This window comes from Pediculus humanus, genomic scaffold (assembly GCF_000006295.1).
Source record: "Pediculus humanus corporis 1103172107895 genomic scaffold, whole genome shotgun sequence".
NCBI classification, from domain to species: domain Eukaryota; kingdom Metazoa; phylum Arthropoda; class Insecta; order Psocodea; family Pediculidae; genus Pediculus; species Pediculus humanus.
The window spans coordinates 368,590-386,016 of NW_002987470.1; the positions used below are offsets into that span (position 1 = coordinate 368,590).

General features: G+C 29.1%; 3 protein-coding genes across 3 annotated transcripts in view; 2 read left to right on the plus strand and 1 right to left on the minus strand.

The window, feature by feature from the left end:
* Phum_PHUM397330 (sodium/potassium/calcium exchanger 5 precursor, putative) overlaps positions 1-1,180 on the plus strand; it is a gene marked incomplete at both ends in the record, with an annotated part of 3,575 nt that extends 2,395 nt beyond the window's left edge. The window contains 4 exons of the mRNA XM_002428649.1: positions 10-252; positions 332-535; positions 610-711; positions 846-1,180. Of these exons, the coding sequence (XP_002428694.1) occupies positions 10-252; positions 332-535; positions 610-711; positions 846-1,180 (884 nt within the window). The remainder of the gene's footprint in view (positions 1-9; positions 253-331; positions 536-609; positions 712-845) is intronic.
* Positions 1,181-3,029: 1,849 nt separating this feature from the next.
* On the minus strand, positions 3,030-4,953 carry Phum_PHUM397340 (citrate synthase, putative; the record flags this gene model as incomplete). Its single annotated transcript, XM_002428650.1, has 7 exons — positions 3,030-3,293; positions 3,392-3,595; positions 3,672-3,804; positions 3,901-4,100; positions 4,204-4,392; positions 4,478-4,675; positions 4,786-4,953. 7 exons carry the CDS (start codon positions 4,951-4,953, stop codon positions 3,030-3,032), a joined length of 1,356 nt encoding a protein of 451 aa, XP_002428695.1.
* Positions 4,954-13,676: 8,723 nt separating this feature from the next.
* Positions 13,677-15,567, plus strand: Phum_PHUM397350 (Secernin-1, putative; the record flags this gene model as incomplete). The annotated part of the gene is made up of 6 exons (XM_002428651.1): positions 13,677-13,832; positions 13,940-14,121; positions 14,266-14,572; positions 14,685-14,870; positions 15,004-15,132; positions 15,352-15,567. The coding sequence occupies 6 exons, from the start codon at positions 13,677-13,679 to the stop codon at positions 15,565-15,567; spliced, it is 1,176 nt and encodes a 391-aa protein (XP_002428696.1).
* Positions 15,568-17,427: the final 1,860 nt, after the last annotated feature.

Sequence of the window (17,427 nt, forward strand, 5' to 3'; positions counted from 1 at the left end):
TATTTTCAGCCATGTATCATAACGATTCGATATCGAATTATGTTAAAAATTTTTGGAGAAAGAGAATAAATGGGAGGAGACCGTATAGAGAAATAAAAATAACTCAAGAAAGCATACCATTGTTAAAATACAAGAAGGTTTACTATGGGAGAGAAGAACAAGATGTCGGATCGTTCGTTCAGGTCAACGAAACTTATTCGTCGTTATTTAAAAACGAAGGAGGAATGGATTCGGAATCGAATGAAAATTGTGGTAACTGTCGATGTTAAAACTATGACGTCATAAAAAATGTAATGTAATGTAAAAAGTATTATCATTATTTCATTTACAGGAGAAACGATATTCGTCATACCAGAAGGATTGGCATCGAAATTTTTCTTTTTTTTTTCATTTCCCATATCGTTTGTTTTATACGTCACCATACCAGATTGCAAAAGGAAAAACAAACAGAGATTATGGCCGATAACGTTTATCATGTGTATTGTTTGGATTGCTGGAACTTCATACGTCGTTTCCTGGATGATAACAGTCGTGGGTGAGTATAAAAAAAAAAAATTTATTAATTTCGTTTATAGAATTTTCATTCATTTTTTAATTTTTTTTTTAAAGGTGATACCTTATCAATACCTGATTCCGTAATGGGTTTGACTTTTCTTGCGGCTGGAATGAGCATACCAGAAGCGACATCAAGCGTCATAGTTACAAATCAAGGTAAGATTATTATTATTATTATTATTTTCGAATCATAATAATCATTTCAATCAGAAAAAAAAAACATAAACAGGATTTTCTTTCTTTCTTTCTTTCTTTTTGAAAAAAAAAAAAAAAAAAAAAAAAAATTTCAGGTCATGGAGGTATGGGAATAAGCAGTTCTATAGGTTCCAACACATTCGACATTCTTCTATGTCTCGGCCTTCCTTGGCTAATAAAATCGACATTTTTCCCTGCTCAATCGGGAAATCATTTAATTAAAATCAATTCAAGGGGTTTAGGTTACACGGCTATATCATTATTGACGACTCTTACCTTTTTATACGCATCCTTTTTCTTTAATCGTTTCATATTAGATCGTAAAATAGGTATTCTTTGCCTTTTCATGTATTTAACTTTTTTAATATTCGCTTGTTTGATGGAACTCAACGTTTTTTTTATCGTTAACTTACCTCCGTGTGGAAGCTGACACTCGTATTAATTTTTATGCGTGAATCCATAAAAGACTGAAAATAAATTAGATTTAAGTATTTTGGGGCTTCATCTTACTATTACATTATCATCATCATCATCATCATCATCATAATTATATATAATTTAGTATTATTATTATTATCGAGTTAAATGAATTTATTCGATATATATTAAAAATAATAATAATAATAATATCACGCATAAATGATTGAATGTTACATATTGACAAAAAATTGTTATTTTTATAATATATAGATTTTATCATCGAATTATTTATCATCTATCATGTTTCTTTTTTTCTTCTTTTATTTATTTATTTAAAACAAAATCTATAGGTGAATAATTAAAATAACAAATGAAACTTTACAATAAAAACAAATTTTAATCCGTTTTAATTCGATATTAAAAACGTTACGTAAACAATTCCATTAGAAAACCCGCGAAAACGTTATTAAAAACAAAAGTTGGCACTACCGATAATCAACAAAAATTATCTTTTTTCTTATTGGCTCGTGGAAATCGAACGATAAAAGTGCCGCCGAGTCAGTTTGTCGTTATTAATTTTTTAACGGTTCGAATCAAAATAAAAAATTTAATTGAAATTACAAACGATAAATCGATCGATCGATCGATATATCGATATTCATCGCGACGATGTTATTTTAATTATTTCACGAATGATTATTGGATAAAAAAGGAAAAGGAAAAAATGATGATGATGATGATGATGATATACTTTTGACAGGTTATTTATATAAATAATAACAATAATAATGATAATAATAATAATAATAATAATAAATCCTTTTTTACGGGAGGATCATGTGACGTTTTATTTCAATTTCACGTTTTTTTTTCTCTTTTTTTTCTTTTTCTCTTATTATTATTATAATTTTTTTTTTCTCCTTATTTTTTTTTTTTTTTTTTTTTTATACAAATGAAATAGATGAAAAAAAAAAAAAAATTACAAATAAAATGTACAAATTTAAACAATAATAATAATAATAATAATAATAATAAAGAATAGTGATAATAATAATAATAATTATACAAAACAAAATGATTTGATACAAAAAAAAAAAAAAAAAACTGTTTACGTACGTGTAAAATGCATATGTAAATATGTATATATAAATGTGTGTGTGTGTGTGTACGTGTGTAAACGTATTAAAAACTGAAAATTAATGACGTCACTATGCCTACGTAATGATCCTTACTTTATAACGACTTTTTTTTTTTAATTTTTTGTATATATGTTTGTAATATTTTTCATACTGAATTTGCAGAAGAGAAAAATTTCAAAACTGAACGAAATTTTTGCGACATGCATTCATTCTTCGGCTACAAATGAAAAAAAAAAAAAAACCGTTTTCTTCTCTTACGAAATGCCTATATATTCTATCTACGTGATTTTTACGAGAGAAAGAGGGAGAGAGGGAGAGAAAAGGGGGAATAGCAAAACGAATAATATTGAAGACTTAGGCTGCTACCGTAAAAAAAAAAAGGTACGAATTTTTTTCTTTTCTTTTCTTTTTTTCGCGATTCGATTTTTTCATAACTTGCGGGAGTTTCGATTAGAACAAGTACCGGACATATGAAATTCCTGACACAATTTTCCACGTTTTCCTGTTTGTATGTAAGTGTAAGTGTGTTTGTCTGCCTGTTTGTTTGCGTACAAAAGAAAAGAAAATCAAAGCAATCGAATTGGGGAGGGAAGGAGTAAATATCACGTTATTGTCCTAACGCAAGGCTAGATTTGAGTTTTTTTTTTTTTTTTTTTTCTAATTACTCCTGTTTGTCATCTTTTATTATTATTATTATTATTATTATTATCATTATTATTTTTACTTGAATAGTTTCATGAGTCCGTCCGTTGACATGGATTTAGGTCGTTCGATTGGTAGACCCAAAGCTCTATCCCAGACGAGAGAAGCTAAAACTCCCAATGCTCTACTGACTCCGAACAATACGGTGTAATAGTTCATTTCTTTCATTCCATAATACTGAAGGAGTACACCGGAATGAGCATCCACGTTAGGCCATGGATTTTTAACTTTTCCGGTTTCCATAAGTACAGGGGGCACGACTTTGTATATTGTTGACACCAACTGAAAATTTAAAAAAAAAAAAAAATTCAATTTTGAATTCGCTCGTTCGGGGGTGGGTGGAGGGAAGGGTAGTCGTTCCTTTTCGCGTAGATTCGTACCTTGAACATGGGGTCGTCGGGAAGATGTTTCAATGCGAATTCCCTTTGGCACGTATACCTGGGATCGGTTTTTCTGAGCACGGCATGTCCGTATCCCGGAACGACTTGACCAGATTTAAGAGTTTTCCATATGAATTCTTTCAAACTTTCTTCCGTGTAATTATCTCCTAATTCTTGTTTAACTTTATTTAAAAATATCAATACCTGAAAAAGAGAGAGAGAGAAAATTATGCATTCATTCCGCGAGAGAGAAAAAAGATCAAAATTTTTATATACAAACTTCTTGATTTGCTAATCCGTGAAGGGGTCCAGCCAAACCAGCCATACCCGCTCCGAAAGATAAATAAGGATCTGATAGAGCCGAACCGACTAAATGTGTTGTGTGAGCACTCACGTTTCCTCCCTCGTGATCACTTTGAAAAATGAAAATTTATTATTATTATTATTATTATTATTGAAAAAAAAGGATTTCGACTGTTGTAAATGAAAATCTAGGGGTTTATGCGTACCTGTGAATAGTCAAATACAGCCTCATTAATTCTACAAACTGTTCGTCCGTGTAACCTAACATTGACGTGAAATTAGCGGACCAGTCTTTGTTTGGATCTATGGCACCGACTCCTTTTCCGTCTCTGTATGTGTTTCTGTAAATTGTTGCTGCGACCACTGGCAATTTTGCTATGAGATCCATCGAATCTTCGTAAACGTACTTGTTAAGAAAAAGTAAAACGTTTTAAAATGGCAAGAAGAGAAAAGAAAAGCGGAAAAGTCAAGAAAAGTCAAGAATGGATTTTTTTTTTTTTTTAACCAACCTCCCAATATTTAGATTTGTGTACTCCGTGGGAATAAGCTTCGGTGAATTTGGACTCGGAATTAAGAGCCATGACCGCGCAACACAATTGGCTCATAGGATGAAGATTGTGTGGAAAATTATTTAACAAATTTACCACGTGTGAGGGTAATCCCGCTCGGTTTGCCCATTCTTTTGACAAAGCGTCAACCTGATACGCACACACACAAAAAAGAAAAATTAATAATCACGAACGAATCCATTCGTGTCACGTGTGAAACGTCATTTATAGTCACCTGAGCTTGAGTGGGAATATCACCCGTGATTAACAACCAAAAAAGACCCTCGGGCAATGGTTCGTTTCCGCCTGGAGCTTTGGGTAAAACTTTTTGACATTCCGGTATGGAAAGACCTCGAAAACGGATTCCTTCTTCCGGATCCAAAACGGAGGTTTCGCATACTAAACCTTTTATACCTCGCATTCCGCCGTACATCTAATACGGATACGGAAACCGTGACGGGAGAAAAGAAAAACAAAAAAAAAAAATTATAACGACCCCGTCGATCAAGAGGAGGCTTTAAAATCTCATAAAGAAAAACATACCATATCGACGGTGACGTCACCGACTTTTTTACTGCCATGTTCTTTTCGAAAATTTTTAACTCTTTCTTGTTCGACGGGAATTTTTCTCGCCAAAACTTCTTTTAAATTTGAACTGGCATCCGTACGACTGCGAAAAATAACAGACAGTGCAGGCAACACCTGAAACATAACAAAAAATATCAACAAATTAATAATCTGCAATAATAATAATAATAATAATAATTAGAAAGAAAACAACAACGGAATAATATGAAATGAGAAAAACAAAAACAATTACGTCATTCATTAAATCATATGATATAATTCGGGAGTGTGAAAAAAAAAAAACAGATACATTTAAATCGAAGAACAAACAATAAACAACAAATCCATCCGCGACCTTGTTTGTTCTCTTTTAAAACGACAGCAAAAATAAAAAAAAAATTTCCCCGACCGACATAATACCAATCGCAAGAAAAGAATATTCTGGAACAAAGTTCAAGGACAAAGGAAAACAAGAAAAGATTCACCCGGTCGAAAAGTGAAACTCATGACGTCATACAAACGATTCCGTCTCGGCAAAAAAAAAAACCGTTATTATGTAAATAAGATAAAGGTATAGAAAACTCCATTCAGCCTGGAGAAAAAGGAAAAAGAAAAAGGAAAAAAAATCCAGGGAAACGCGAGTTCAAGTTTCAAGAATGAATGATATTCAAGGTCGATTTGTAATATACGTGAACTTTAAAACGTTTTTCCAATGATGGTCGATCGAGATCGAGTTTTCTCGCGAGTCGCGAGACGGAAAATCGAGATTATCTGTCTTTTCGATTCTGGTTTTTATAAAACGCCGCGGATATTCACGGTCTCGCTCTCCTAATCGAAATCATATATATATATATAAATATTATTTACCGGAAACGAAATCACGACGAAAAAAAAAATTAAATCGAAATAAATCGAAGATGAAAAACGATATCTCGTTTTGAAATCGAAAAAAAAAACGTTTTCAGACGAAAACAACGGAGGAACGCGTAATTTACGTAATTAATCTCTACATATATATATATATATATATCCCACGCTATATTTTTCAGACGTCGTTGAAAGAAAAAAAAAAAAAAAAAACAGACAACAGGAGCGGGAGCAGGAGCAGGAGCAACAGCAGCAGCAACAGCAGCAGGAGCGGGGATTAAAACGAAAAAAAAAATTGGCAAGGAATCAAATAAACACCTTTTCGAAAAAACATTCGAAAATAACTTTCGAAAATAAATTCGTTAAAAAGCGGCGCCTGTTCTACGTACATACGGTCGTCATCATCATCATCATCATCATCATCATTATCATTACCATCATTATTATCATCGTCGTCGTCGTTTAAATCTTTAATTATTCGAGAAAGACAATAAAAATTTTAAAAAATGACGACGACGACAAATCATCATCATCATCATATGTGCTCCTGTTTTTTTTTTCGTACATTTGTTGTTGCTGTTGTTGTTGTTGTTTTTGTTGGTTTATTATTATTATTATTAAAATGACGATGATAATAATAATAATGAGGATCGAGTTGTAAAAAAAAAAAAAAAAAAAAAAAATTAAATCGAACCTTGAATGTGAAAGAATGAAACGGAATAAAATTAAAAAAAAAAACGATTCAAAATGAAAATTTTTTTCATTACCTTGGCAAAGGCCGACTTTTATCAATTTATTTTATTTTATTTTAAATTTTTACGCCGTTTATTATTTTTTTTTTTTTTAAAAACATTTCAAATATTATTCATTTATATCATTATCATTATCATTATCGTTATCGTTTTAAATTAATTCTGTTCGTTTTATTTTTTTTGGCTATTTTTTGTGGTTTTTTATTTTTTTCAATATGGTGGGCGCTAAGAAAGAATTTAAATTCTTTTTGCAACAATTAACAACAACAACAACAACAACAAACAACAACAACAACACAACAACAAACAACAACAAAGTCTGTTTCGTACGCGTAATAATAACTGCAGCAATTAAACTGGATGCATCATTTAAGTAACAGTTTTATTCCTTGCCAAAAAAAAAAAAGGAAGAAAGAGGGAAAAAAGGGAAAAAGGAGGATCAGAGATTTTTCTCCCGTTGCTCCCGCTCCCGACAAATTACCAAAAAAAAAACAAAATTCTCCGTTCGTAAGGGAAACAAACAAAAAATCCTCAACAACAACAATTGATCGATCGCGACGGTAGTAATAATAATAATAATAATAATAATAATCGATCAGAATAATGATGGTGATAATAATGATGATAAACGTTATTCTCGTGCGAGTTAATGAAAAAAAAAAAAAAAAATTAATTTCTCGCGTGTGACGTCACGAGAGACAAATTATAATTTTTTTTTTATTTATTTCGGTTTTTTTTTTCCCTAAGCCTACGCAATCGTAAACGGCTTAACATCGTATTTAAAAAAAAAAAAAAAAAAAAATGGCTTAACCTTTTTGACACGTCAAATAAAATAAAATAAATAAATAGTATTCGATACGTCATTGTTACGAATATAAAATATTCGGAAATCTTCGGAAACAAGACGACAACAGAAAAACCTGGAAAAACCTGGAAAAACATCCAAACTATAATGATAATAAAATGTACATATGAAGAAAAACATTTGACACTTCGTTGATTCGATTTGATAAGAATTCTTATTATTATTATTATTTTCACATATAATATCGTTTATTATTATTATTATTATTATTATTATTTTAAAAAAAAAAAAAAGTGACAAGGTTGCCAATCGAAAATGACAAAAAAAAAAAAAATTTGTTTTTTTTTTACGACTTCCTAATAACATTCGTCTTAACGTATGTGAGAGTCGTTAAATTGGATTAACGGTAAAAAATAAAATAAAAAGAAAATGGCGTCCGTCGTGACGTATTTTTTCAAAAAATGACTAGACAGTCAATGAAAACCGTGACGAAATTAATATTAATAATAATAATAATAATAATAATAATAATAGTAGTAGTAGTAGTAGTAGTAGTGAAGGGAATGACGGTAGTGATTTTTTAGTAGTTGTTACAGGAAGTAAAACGTTGTCAAATCATCGAAAGTTTTTTTTTTTTTCATTTCGTGAGTCAGGTCAATTTCTGATGACCCTGGACAACTTCCTAATAATAATAATAATAATTTTTGGATACGTTAGTAGGATACGATTTGGAATGGATTTACCGCGAGGTGGATAATCTGAGATTATCGGATTAGCGTCAAAATTCGATCTGGAAAATTCGATTACGGTTTTTTTTTCGGTCCGAATGATTTTTCAATACACCTTCTCGACGATCACATACAAAAACATCCAAACGAAATAATAATAATAATAATAATAATAATTCATTTTCACGTCACTTTTTCCTATTCTAAAATTTCGTATCGGAAAATTATTAGTCGCGAGTCGACACGATGGCGGCAACGTGTCGATTTTCTTATCGAACGTTTAACGAATTTAAAAACTTCGTTCCTATTTATTATTATTATTATTATTATTATTATTATTATTATTATTATTATTATCCACCATTAAACACGACAAGGCTACTTGTCGGAGTTTTTAAGTATTTATCCGAGGTTTCTACCCGATTCCTTAGGGACAAATACTCGAATTTCGGTGGTGCCACTTATTATAAGATAGCACCACATCAATTCTTGAAGGTCTTCCTGAGTCCGTCTTATTCGATGGGAACGATTTGTCTCCTGAACTGGGCTCCGGTGACTAACATCTTTGGAGTGGCCAGGGTCAGAAGCAGTGAAATTCACGTTCTCGTCGAGCTGCCTCAGGTCGACAGTAGAACAAGATTTTGTTTTTGGTTCTTACTTTGTCTTGTTCTCATTTTTTTGCTCTTTTTAAGCCAACAGCACGTGGCGTTCTCAGACGGTCACCCATCCAAGTTTGCACCACGCCCGATGCTGCTTAACTTCGGTGATCGTACGGGAACCGGTGTGACCAGCACGCTATGGCCGTTGGCTTATTATTATTATTATTATTATTATTATTATTTTTCCATTTCTCATAGGAAAATTTCTCGAGAAAAATTCAAAAAAAAAAACAATTATAATAATAATAATAATAACGATGCGAATTAATAATAATAACAATAATAATAATAATAATAATAATAATAATAATAATAATAATAATTAATAACCCTAGAAACACGCAGAACTTAGACATTTACATAACCTACAATTTTCGGTCCGAATGATTTTTCAATACACCTTCTCGACGATCACATACAAAAACATCCAAACGAAATAATAATAATAATAATAATTCATTTTCACGTCACTTTTTCCTATTCTAAAATTTCGTATCGGAAAATTATTAGTCGCGAGTCGACACAATGGCGGCAACGTGTCGATTTTCTTATCGAACGTTTAACGAATTTAAAAACTTCGCTCCTATTTATTATTATTATTATTATTATTATTATTATTTTTCCATTTCTCATAGGAAAATTTCTCGAGAAAAATTCAAAAAAAAAAACAATTATAATAATAATAATAATAATAATAACGATGCGAATTAATAATAATAATAATAATAATAATAATAATAATAATAATAATAATAATAATAATTAATAACCCTAGAAACACGCAGAACTTAGACATTTACATAACCTACAATCGGTCAAGGACTATTTAAATAAAAAAAAAAAAAAATTGGCTGAAATTTTTAGAAAAGAAAAAAAAAAAAAAACAAATTTATTTTTGTACGTTAAAAATTTCTTATTTTTAAATGATAAAAACCTTTTGCCATTTTTTTTTTTTTTTTTTTTTTTTTTTTTTTTGGTAAAAGGAAAAATACCGTTCTCCCATTTAACTTTTAAAAAATTTTCTTTCGTTTATTTAAAAAGGAAAAAAAAACCTAGAATTATTATTTTTTTTATCATTATTATTTTTTTTCTCGGGATAATTAATCCGACCCCGTTTTAATATTGACAAAAAAAAAAAAAAAAAAAAAAAACGAGAAATAAGTTGACGGCATTTAAAATTGACAAACGTACCTTGTACGAAACCTTGAAAAATCAATTATTACACGAAATTTTTTTTTTAAAAAAACAAACAGATAATGGTTAGGAATATTAAATAATAACAACAACAACGACAAACACGACAAACAAGACAAACACGACAACCATAACGACAACGAAAAAAAAAAAAAAAAACCCCAAATTATTATTATTATTATCATTATATTTCGATTTTTTTTTATTTATAAAAATTTTCTAAAAATATTATTATTATTATTATTATTATTATTATTATTATTATTATTATTATTATATCGTAACGAAAACATTTGGCTACCTTGGAAGGTTGGTTACCTGTTGACCTTTGTCGAAATTCCTTTTTATTCTCACATGGTCGATTCAAAAAAAAAAAAAAAAAACCATGTTAATGAAACGAAGGTTGTGATTGAGTTTAAATAATAATAATAATAATAATAAATAACGGTTTTCTAATGGCACCACTATAAGCGAATAATACCTAATACCTAAATACCTAATAAGGCATGAAAAGTGTCATTTAAAAACAAAACGTCACACAAAATGATAATAATGATAATGATAGTTTTAGAAAATTAAACTTAATTAATTTTATAAAATTATCATAATGTAAATATTTTAAACACGTGGTTATGCACGCACACACACACACACACATGACAACAACATCAGGTACTTGTGTCGAATGAAAAAAAAAATTAACAATATGTCACATATCAATTATAAACTTGTTAACCCGAATACAAATTCAAAAGGTGATAATGATTAAACAATATCACAGCTACAACAACAACAACAACAACAACCAAAAAATTTTGTATTTTTGTTACAATATCGGTATGAAAATGTAAAATATGTTAAGGTTATAACCGAATTGAAAAATTTGTGTGTGAGTGAGAGAGAGAAAGAGAGAGAGAGAGAGGGAGGAAGAGAAAGAGAAAAAGAGAAAGAGAGAGAGAGAGAAAAAGAGAGAGAGAGAGAAAGAGAGAGAGAGAGAAAGACAGAGAGAGGGAGGAAGAGAGAGAAAGGGAGAGAGAGAGAGAGAGAGAGGGAGGAAGAGAAAGCGAAAGAGAACGAGAGAGGAAGAGAGAGAGAGAGGAAGAGAGAAAGAGAGAGAGAGAGAGAGGGAGGAAGAGAAAGAGAAAAAGAGAGAGAGAGAGAGAGAGAAAGAGAGAAATAGAGAGAGAGAGAGAGAGAGAGATTGAATTTTTAAAGAAATCAGCTGATTGAAAAAATTGTGTCAGAAATAAAAAAATTTTTTTTAAATGTTTTCTAGATATCAGTTTATCATTGAACTCGACATTTTAGGAAAAACATTATGAAAAAAAAATTATTATTATTATTATTATTATTATTATTATTATTAATATTTTCATTATGGCTCTTATAATACTTTCTTAAAATAATTGTCAAAAAGGAGGGTGGGGAGGGAGAAGGGGGGAAAGGATTAACATAATAGAACAGGACTATTCGATATTGAATTTTAACTCGAATGAAAAATCGAAATGAAAAAAATTGTTTTTGTGCTCGAATACCATAAAATTAAAAAAACTTATCTTGATATATTGAAAATTTAAACCAATGCACAATTTTTTTAAATGATTAGTTTTATGCACAAGCAGAACATTTTCTTGAATCGATATTGAAAACAATGATTAAACATGAAATAGAATTTATTGATCGATATTAACCATATGATTTAATAGTTGAAAATTTTTTTCTTCGACACACACATACATTTTCATTTTTAAAACAAAAAAAAAAAAAAAAAATCTTCTGCTATTATTACATGAGAATTAATGACAAAATCGACAATAATATAAAAAAAATCAGCCTTGAATTTAACATCACATTAGTGAAAAAAAATTGATTATAAAAGCAAAATAATAATAATAATAATTTAAGCTAAAATCACAAAATTTTTTCCTCTTTAACAAATTTTAATTAAATTCACAAAAAAAAAAAAAAAAAAACAAACAAGAAATCATAAGAAAAAATTTTCCTAGATTTTAGGTACACATTTTCCTTTTTAGGTACACATTTTCTCCCTTAATAATAATAATAATAAGGTTTGATAATTGTATTAAAAAAAATTGTGCATGAACCTTTTTATTTTTGGGAAAATTCTTATTATTATTATCATTATTAATATTAATAATAATAAGCAGTTAGGATGATAAAAAAAAAAAAAATTCAATTGATCACGTGAATAAATAAATAAATAATAAAAAAACTGATAATAATAATAATAATAATGGGTATAAATTATCCCTGGAATAGAAGAAGCCGAACGACAGATAGAAAAAAAAAAAAAAAAATTTTCACGTCGAACCGCCCCTCACCCTACCCCCCCGAAAAATATAATTATGTATAATAATAATAATAATAAAATAAAAAAAAATAAATACCTGCTGAGTTTCAATTAATTTAGCTGCAGAAACGCGAAAAAGAGCCATTTTTTTTTTAAAATATTAATTTATTTGAAAACACACACTCACAACCGACGAACACCCTCTACACGCACGGAAACGATGGGCGAACCAAAAGTTGACTTGTGTGTGTTTGTGTGTTCGTTCTTAATATAATTTTTAGCAACGTAATCACTTTGCGCGCTGCTACGTCATTACAAACGTCGTGAATTATTTTTTTATTTTATTTTATTTTATTTTTTTTTTTTTTTACACAACGCTCGTTTGATTAATAATAATAATAATAATAATAATTTATATTACTATTATTATTATTATTATTACATAAAATTACAATAAGATATAAAACACTATACAATTATATTTTGTTTTTAAAACATTTCAAAAAAATAATAATAATAATAATATTAGGAAAAAATAATTTTAAAAAAAATATATGTAAAAAAACTAAGTCGATGATGATGATGATGATAATAACAACAACAACAACAACCCGTAAAACTAAATGCAATTCGTTTTTTTTTTTTTTTGTCAGATCGTTTTTTGTTTTTTTTTTTTTAATTTCCTTTTCCTAACGTTGGAATCGAACGTTCAAAGGTATATCGTTTGTTGTTGTTGTTGTTGTTGTTTGCTCGAAAAATCCGCCATTTTTGTATGTTTTTTTTTTTTCTTATCTAATTCAACGTGTTTATTTTACGTTAGAAAGAGTTTTTCCTTATCATTATTATTATTATTATTACTATTTTAGTTAAAGTATTATCTCGTGTTTATTTTTTTAAATTTTAATGGCGGCAAAATTACGTCATCATCACGTTTCGATAATGGGTTTTTTGTTTAAATATCGTTATTGTATGTGTGTATGTATGGTATTTTATTATTATTATTATTATTATTGTTTTTACATTTTATAAATTTTATTTATTTATTTATTTGTAGCAGAAAGAAAATTTTAATTATGGTGTCGTTGGTTGGTTGGTTGGTTGGTTGTATAACCTAACTTTTGAAATAGCAGTAGGTAAAAGTAATGTGGCTGCAGAGGGAAAGGAAAATCGTAAAATGATCGTCGAATCCATAAGGTAATTATGAAAAGTTTATCGGAACTTACGTTCGGCGCGTGTTAATGGGGCCAATATTACGTTAGGTTTGGTAAATCGATGAAGAGTCTAGACTCTGACGTTGTTCATATTCACACCACATGGATGAAACGGTTATTTAGGTACGGATTTGGTTTAGGTAGAACGTTGTGAATATAATATTGTTGAAATGGAAGGCAATAAACTGAGGATAAAAATTCTTATTCGTACATTCTAATAAGTGCAGCGGTGCGAATCTGGGTTTATTGTTTCATTTTTTTTTTTTTTTTTTTTTTTTTTTTTTAAACCTCTCTCTACCTCTTCTCATTGATAAATTCCTTTGTGACAAGTGTTATGAAGATGGAACAAGGGTTTTGTAACACTTTTGTCGTGTTACCACCCCTAACGGGTAACGGATCCGTTATATTTGGTAAAAATTCAGATAGGCCAGAGGGAGAAGTACAAGAATTGGTTTACGAACCATCTAAACAATACGTTTCTGGCGAATCATTAAAGGTAAACTCGAAATTTGACATTTATTATTATTATCATTATTAGAAAACGTGTTAATATGTCGTTGTTATGTTATTAACTTGATTTTTTTACTAAATTTTTCATTTCAGTGCACTTACGTTGAGGTGAAACAAGTTGATAAAACCTATGCTGTGATATTAAGTAAACCAGCATGGATGTGGGGTTGTGAAATGGGTGCCAACGATCAGGGAGTCGCTATTGGGAATGGTCTTACTTTGAGCAAATTAACTGATACACAATCGAAAACATTATTAGGAACAGATTTAGTGAGGTACCTAAATAAATTTTATTATTTATTATTAAAGAAAACTGATTACAGAAAGTTAATGCATGTCAGTACCATGTTTTGTAAAAGCGATCGAAAGAAAAAGATTCGAACTTGATTGTTTACATTTTTATTTATTTATTTGTTTAGGTTGGCATTAGAAAGAAGCAAAACATCAGAAGAGGCTGTCGATGTGATTACGAATTTACTCGAAGAATATGGACAATATGGTTTTAGTCATGAATCATCGCCTGATTTAGTTTATCAATATGTATTTTTAATTGCCGATGCCAACGAAGCATGGGTTCTCGAAACATGCGGTAAAAATTGGGTAGCTCAAAAAATTTCGACGGGATATAGAAATATATCAGGTTGTTATAGCGTAGAAACAAAATTTGATAAATCATCTTCGAATGTAATTAGTTTTGCAAAGGAAAAAGGATTTTGGAACGGAGAGGTAAATTTTATTATAATTTTTTGTATATTACTCCCATTTCTTCATTTTTTTTTTTTTTTGTAATGGTGGCAAGAGTGACATTAATTACCAAATATTACTTAATTTTTCTCAGGGAGAATTTAATTTTTCAACTGCTTATGGTAACGATGATGATAAATCGTGCCAAAAGTATCTTGCTGGACGAGAACTTTTGAAAAAATTAACAGAAAATAAAAATTTTAAAGCGAAAGACATGTTTGACATATTGAGAAACAAAGAGGGAAAAATATGCAATGATTCGCAAACGACCGGAAGTCAGGTAAAGAGGGGGAAAGTGGGGGGGGGTGAATTTACTCGCACAAAAGTAATTGTGCGAAATAAATTATACCACTCTCGAGTGATTTTTGAGAATATTCGATTTGAATTATTATTATTATTATTATTATTTGTAGGTATCGGTTCTTTCGAAAAAGAAACCTTGTTGTCATTGGTTCACGGCAACACCGGATACCACAGTTTCCGTTTATAAACCCTTCATATTTACACCAAATGTAAAAGTATCATCATATTCTAAAAGTACTGTGAGTAGTAACATTTTCTCTCTCTCTCTCTCTTTCTCTCTCTTTTGTTTACCTTTTAACTTTGTCACGTGGTGAACTTTGTAAGCGATAAGTTAAATGATAAATAAATAAATAAATAAATGAAACATGTCGAAAGTCACGTTTTCATAAGGTAAAATCAATTAAATGAAGAAATAACATTTTTTTTTTTATTTTTTTTTTATTTTTCCACATCGATAGGATGAAAACGATGGTCGCCACGTATTGCACAACCTTCACGGGACAGCGACGTCGAATTCGAACAATAAAGTAACTTGTCTCCTTCAGGACATGGAAAGGAATTGTCTCGAAGAAGTTGAAAAGTTTTTAGACGAATACGAAGAAGGTCAGTCACTGAGCGAAGTCGACGAACTCCTTAAAGACGTCATCGAAACCGAAGTTAAATTTTATAAATAAATTTTGTAAAAAGGGATCAGGAGGGATCATTCACGGGGATCTTTTGAAATTTGCGATTGAAAAATATGCGGGGATGCAAACACAAAACGATCGATCGATTTATTGATTCTTGTTAAGAAGATGCCTTATTTGCAATCGAATCGCTAGCTCTCTCTCTCTCTCTCTCTCTCTTTTTATTACTCATTTTAAAAAAAAAATTAATAATAATGATGATGATAACTCGCGCGTACGTACAAGCTTGGAGCATACGTTTTAAATAGATGAATAAAATCAATCAATCGATAGATCGATCGGATTCGTGCCCCGAACATTCTATATAAGAATTTTTTATATTGCATTTAGCTTACGGTGATTATTAATAATAATAATGATAATAATGATAATAAGTAATAAGATATTATATTAACGCGCATATATATATATATATATATATATATATATATATATATATTTTTTTTTTTTTCGACTGCGATATTTTTAATGTTGTTATTATTATTATTATTATTATTATTATTGTAACGTAGAGACTTTTTTTTTTTTAATGATATTTATAAAGCGACGGGGGAAGAAGGGAGAGAAGAGGGAGGGGAAAGGAAGAAAAGAAAGGAAAGTGGGAAGGGGAAAACAATTAATCATTCGATATTAGAAAGTATTTAATCAATTACTATTATTATTATTATTATTATTATTATTATTATTATTACTACTACTATTTTAATTCGAAAAAAAATTCGCGTAAAGTCATCATTATCATTATTATTATTTGAAAGAAAAGAAGCGAAATTAACGGTTGTATACGATGATTGTATCGAATGGAATGATACGAATTCGAACGGTATCGTAATTAAATCCGCGTTACGGTTTCTTTTTTTTTTTTTTTTTTACCTCATTTTGAACAACACGTTAGTATTATTATTATTATTATTATTGATGACGATAATGATAATAATAATGATGACGGAACGACTCATTTCCCTTTCGTTTTTTTTTAAAGAAAAAAGCAATGGCTGTGTTAATCGTAATTAAATTAAATTAACGGAAGGGAAAATGATAGAAATACTAAATTTTTTTTTTTTTTTTTTTTCAATCACACGTGCGATATACGTGGTTTGAAATATAAAAAATGATGATGATGATGATGATGACGGGGATAATGATGAAAACTTATGATATTTAATCGATTACCCTTTTCTTATATATATATTAAATTGACGGAAAACGGGAGAGAGGAGGATGTTTGATTTTTCGTAATAATAAAAACTTTTTTTTTTTTTTTTGTCTTATGCACGTGCAAATCGTTTAGTTCGATAATAATAATAATAATAAATTTTTTTTTGCACGCACGTAAACTCGTTTAAAAAAAAAAATAGTTATAATAATAATAATAATAATAACAACAATAACATTCCCGGGCGTGGGCCGAAGATTTTTATTTTATTTTTTATTTATTATTTTTATTATTATTATTATTATTACTTTTAATCGACAGGTATTGGGTTTTAAAAACAACTATTATTATTATTATTATTATTATTATTATTTTAATGACGTCAGTGACGTTGAGAAATGATTATTGTTTCTCTCTCTCTCTCTCTCTCTCGGAAAAGTTTTAAATTTTGAATCAATTTTGTTTTAATCCCTCAGTATTATTTATTTATTTATTTATTATTAATATATGAAAAACGTTCCTGAATTTTTATTTTTATTTTTTTTTTTAAACAAATAAGACTTGATTTTTGTTTCGACTGAATTTTTTATTTTTTTAATTATTTAATTTATTATTATTATTATTATTATTATTGTTATTATTATTTAATTATTTTTTATTATTTCACTCTCTCTCTCTCTCTCTCTGTCTCT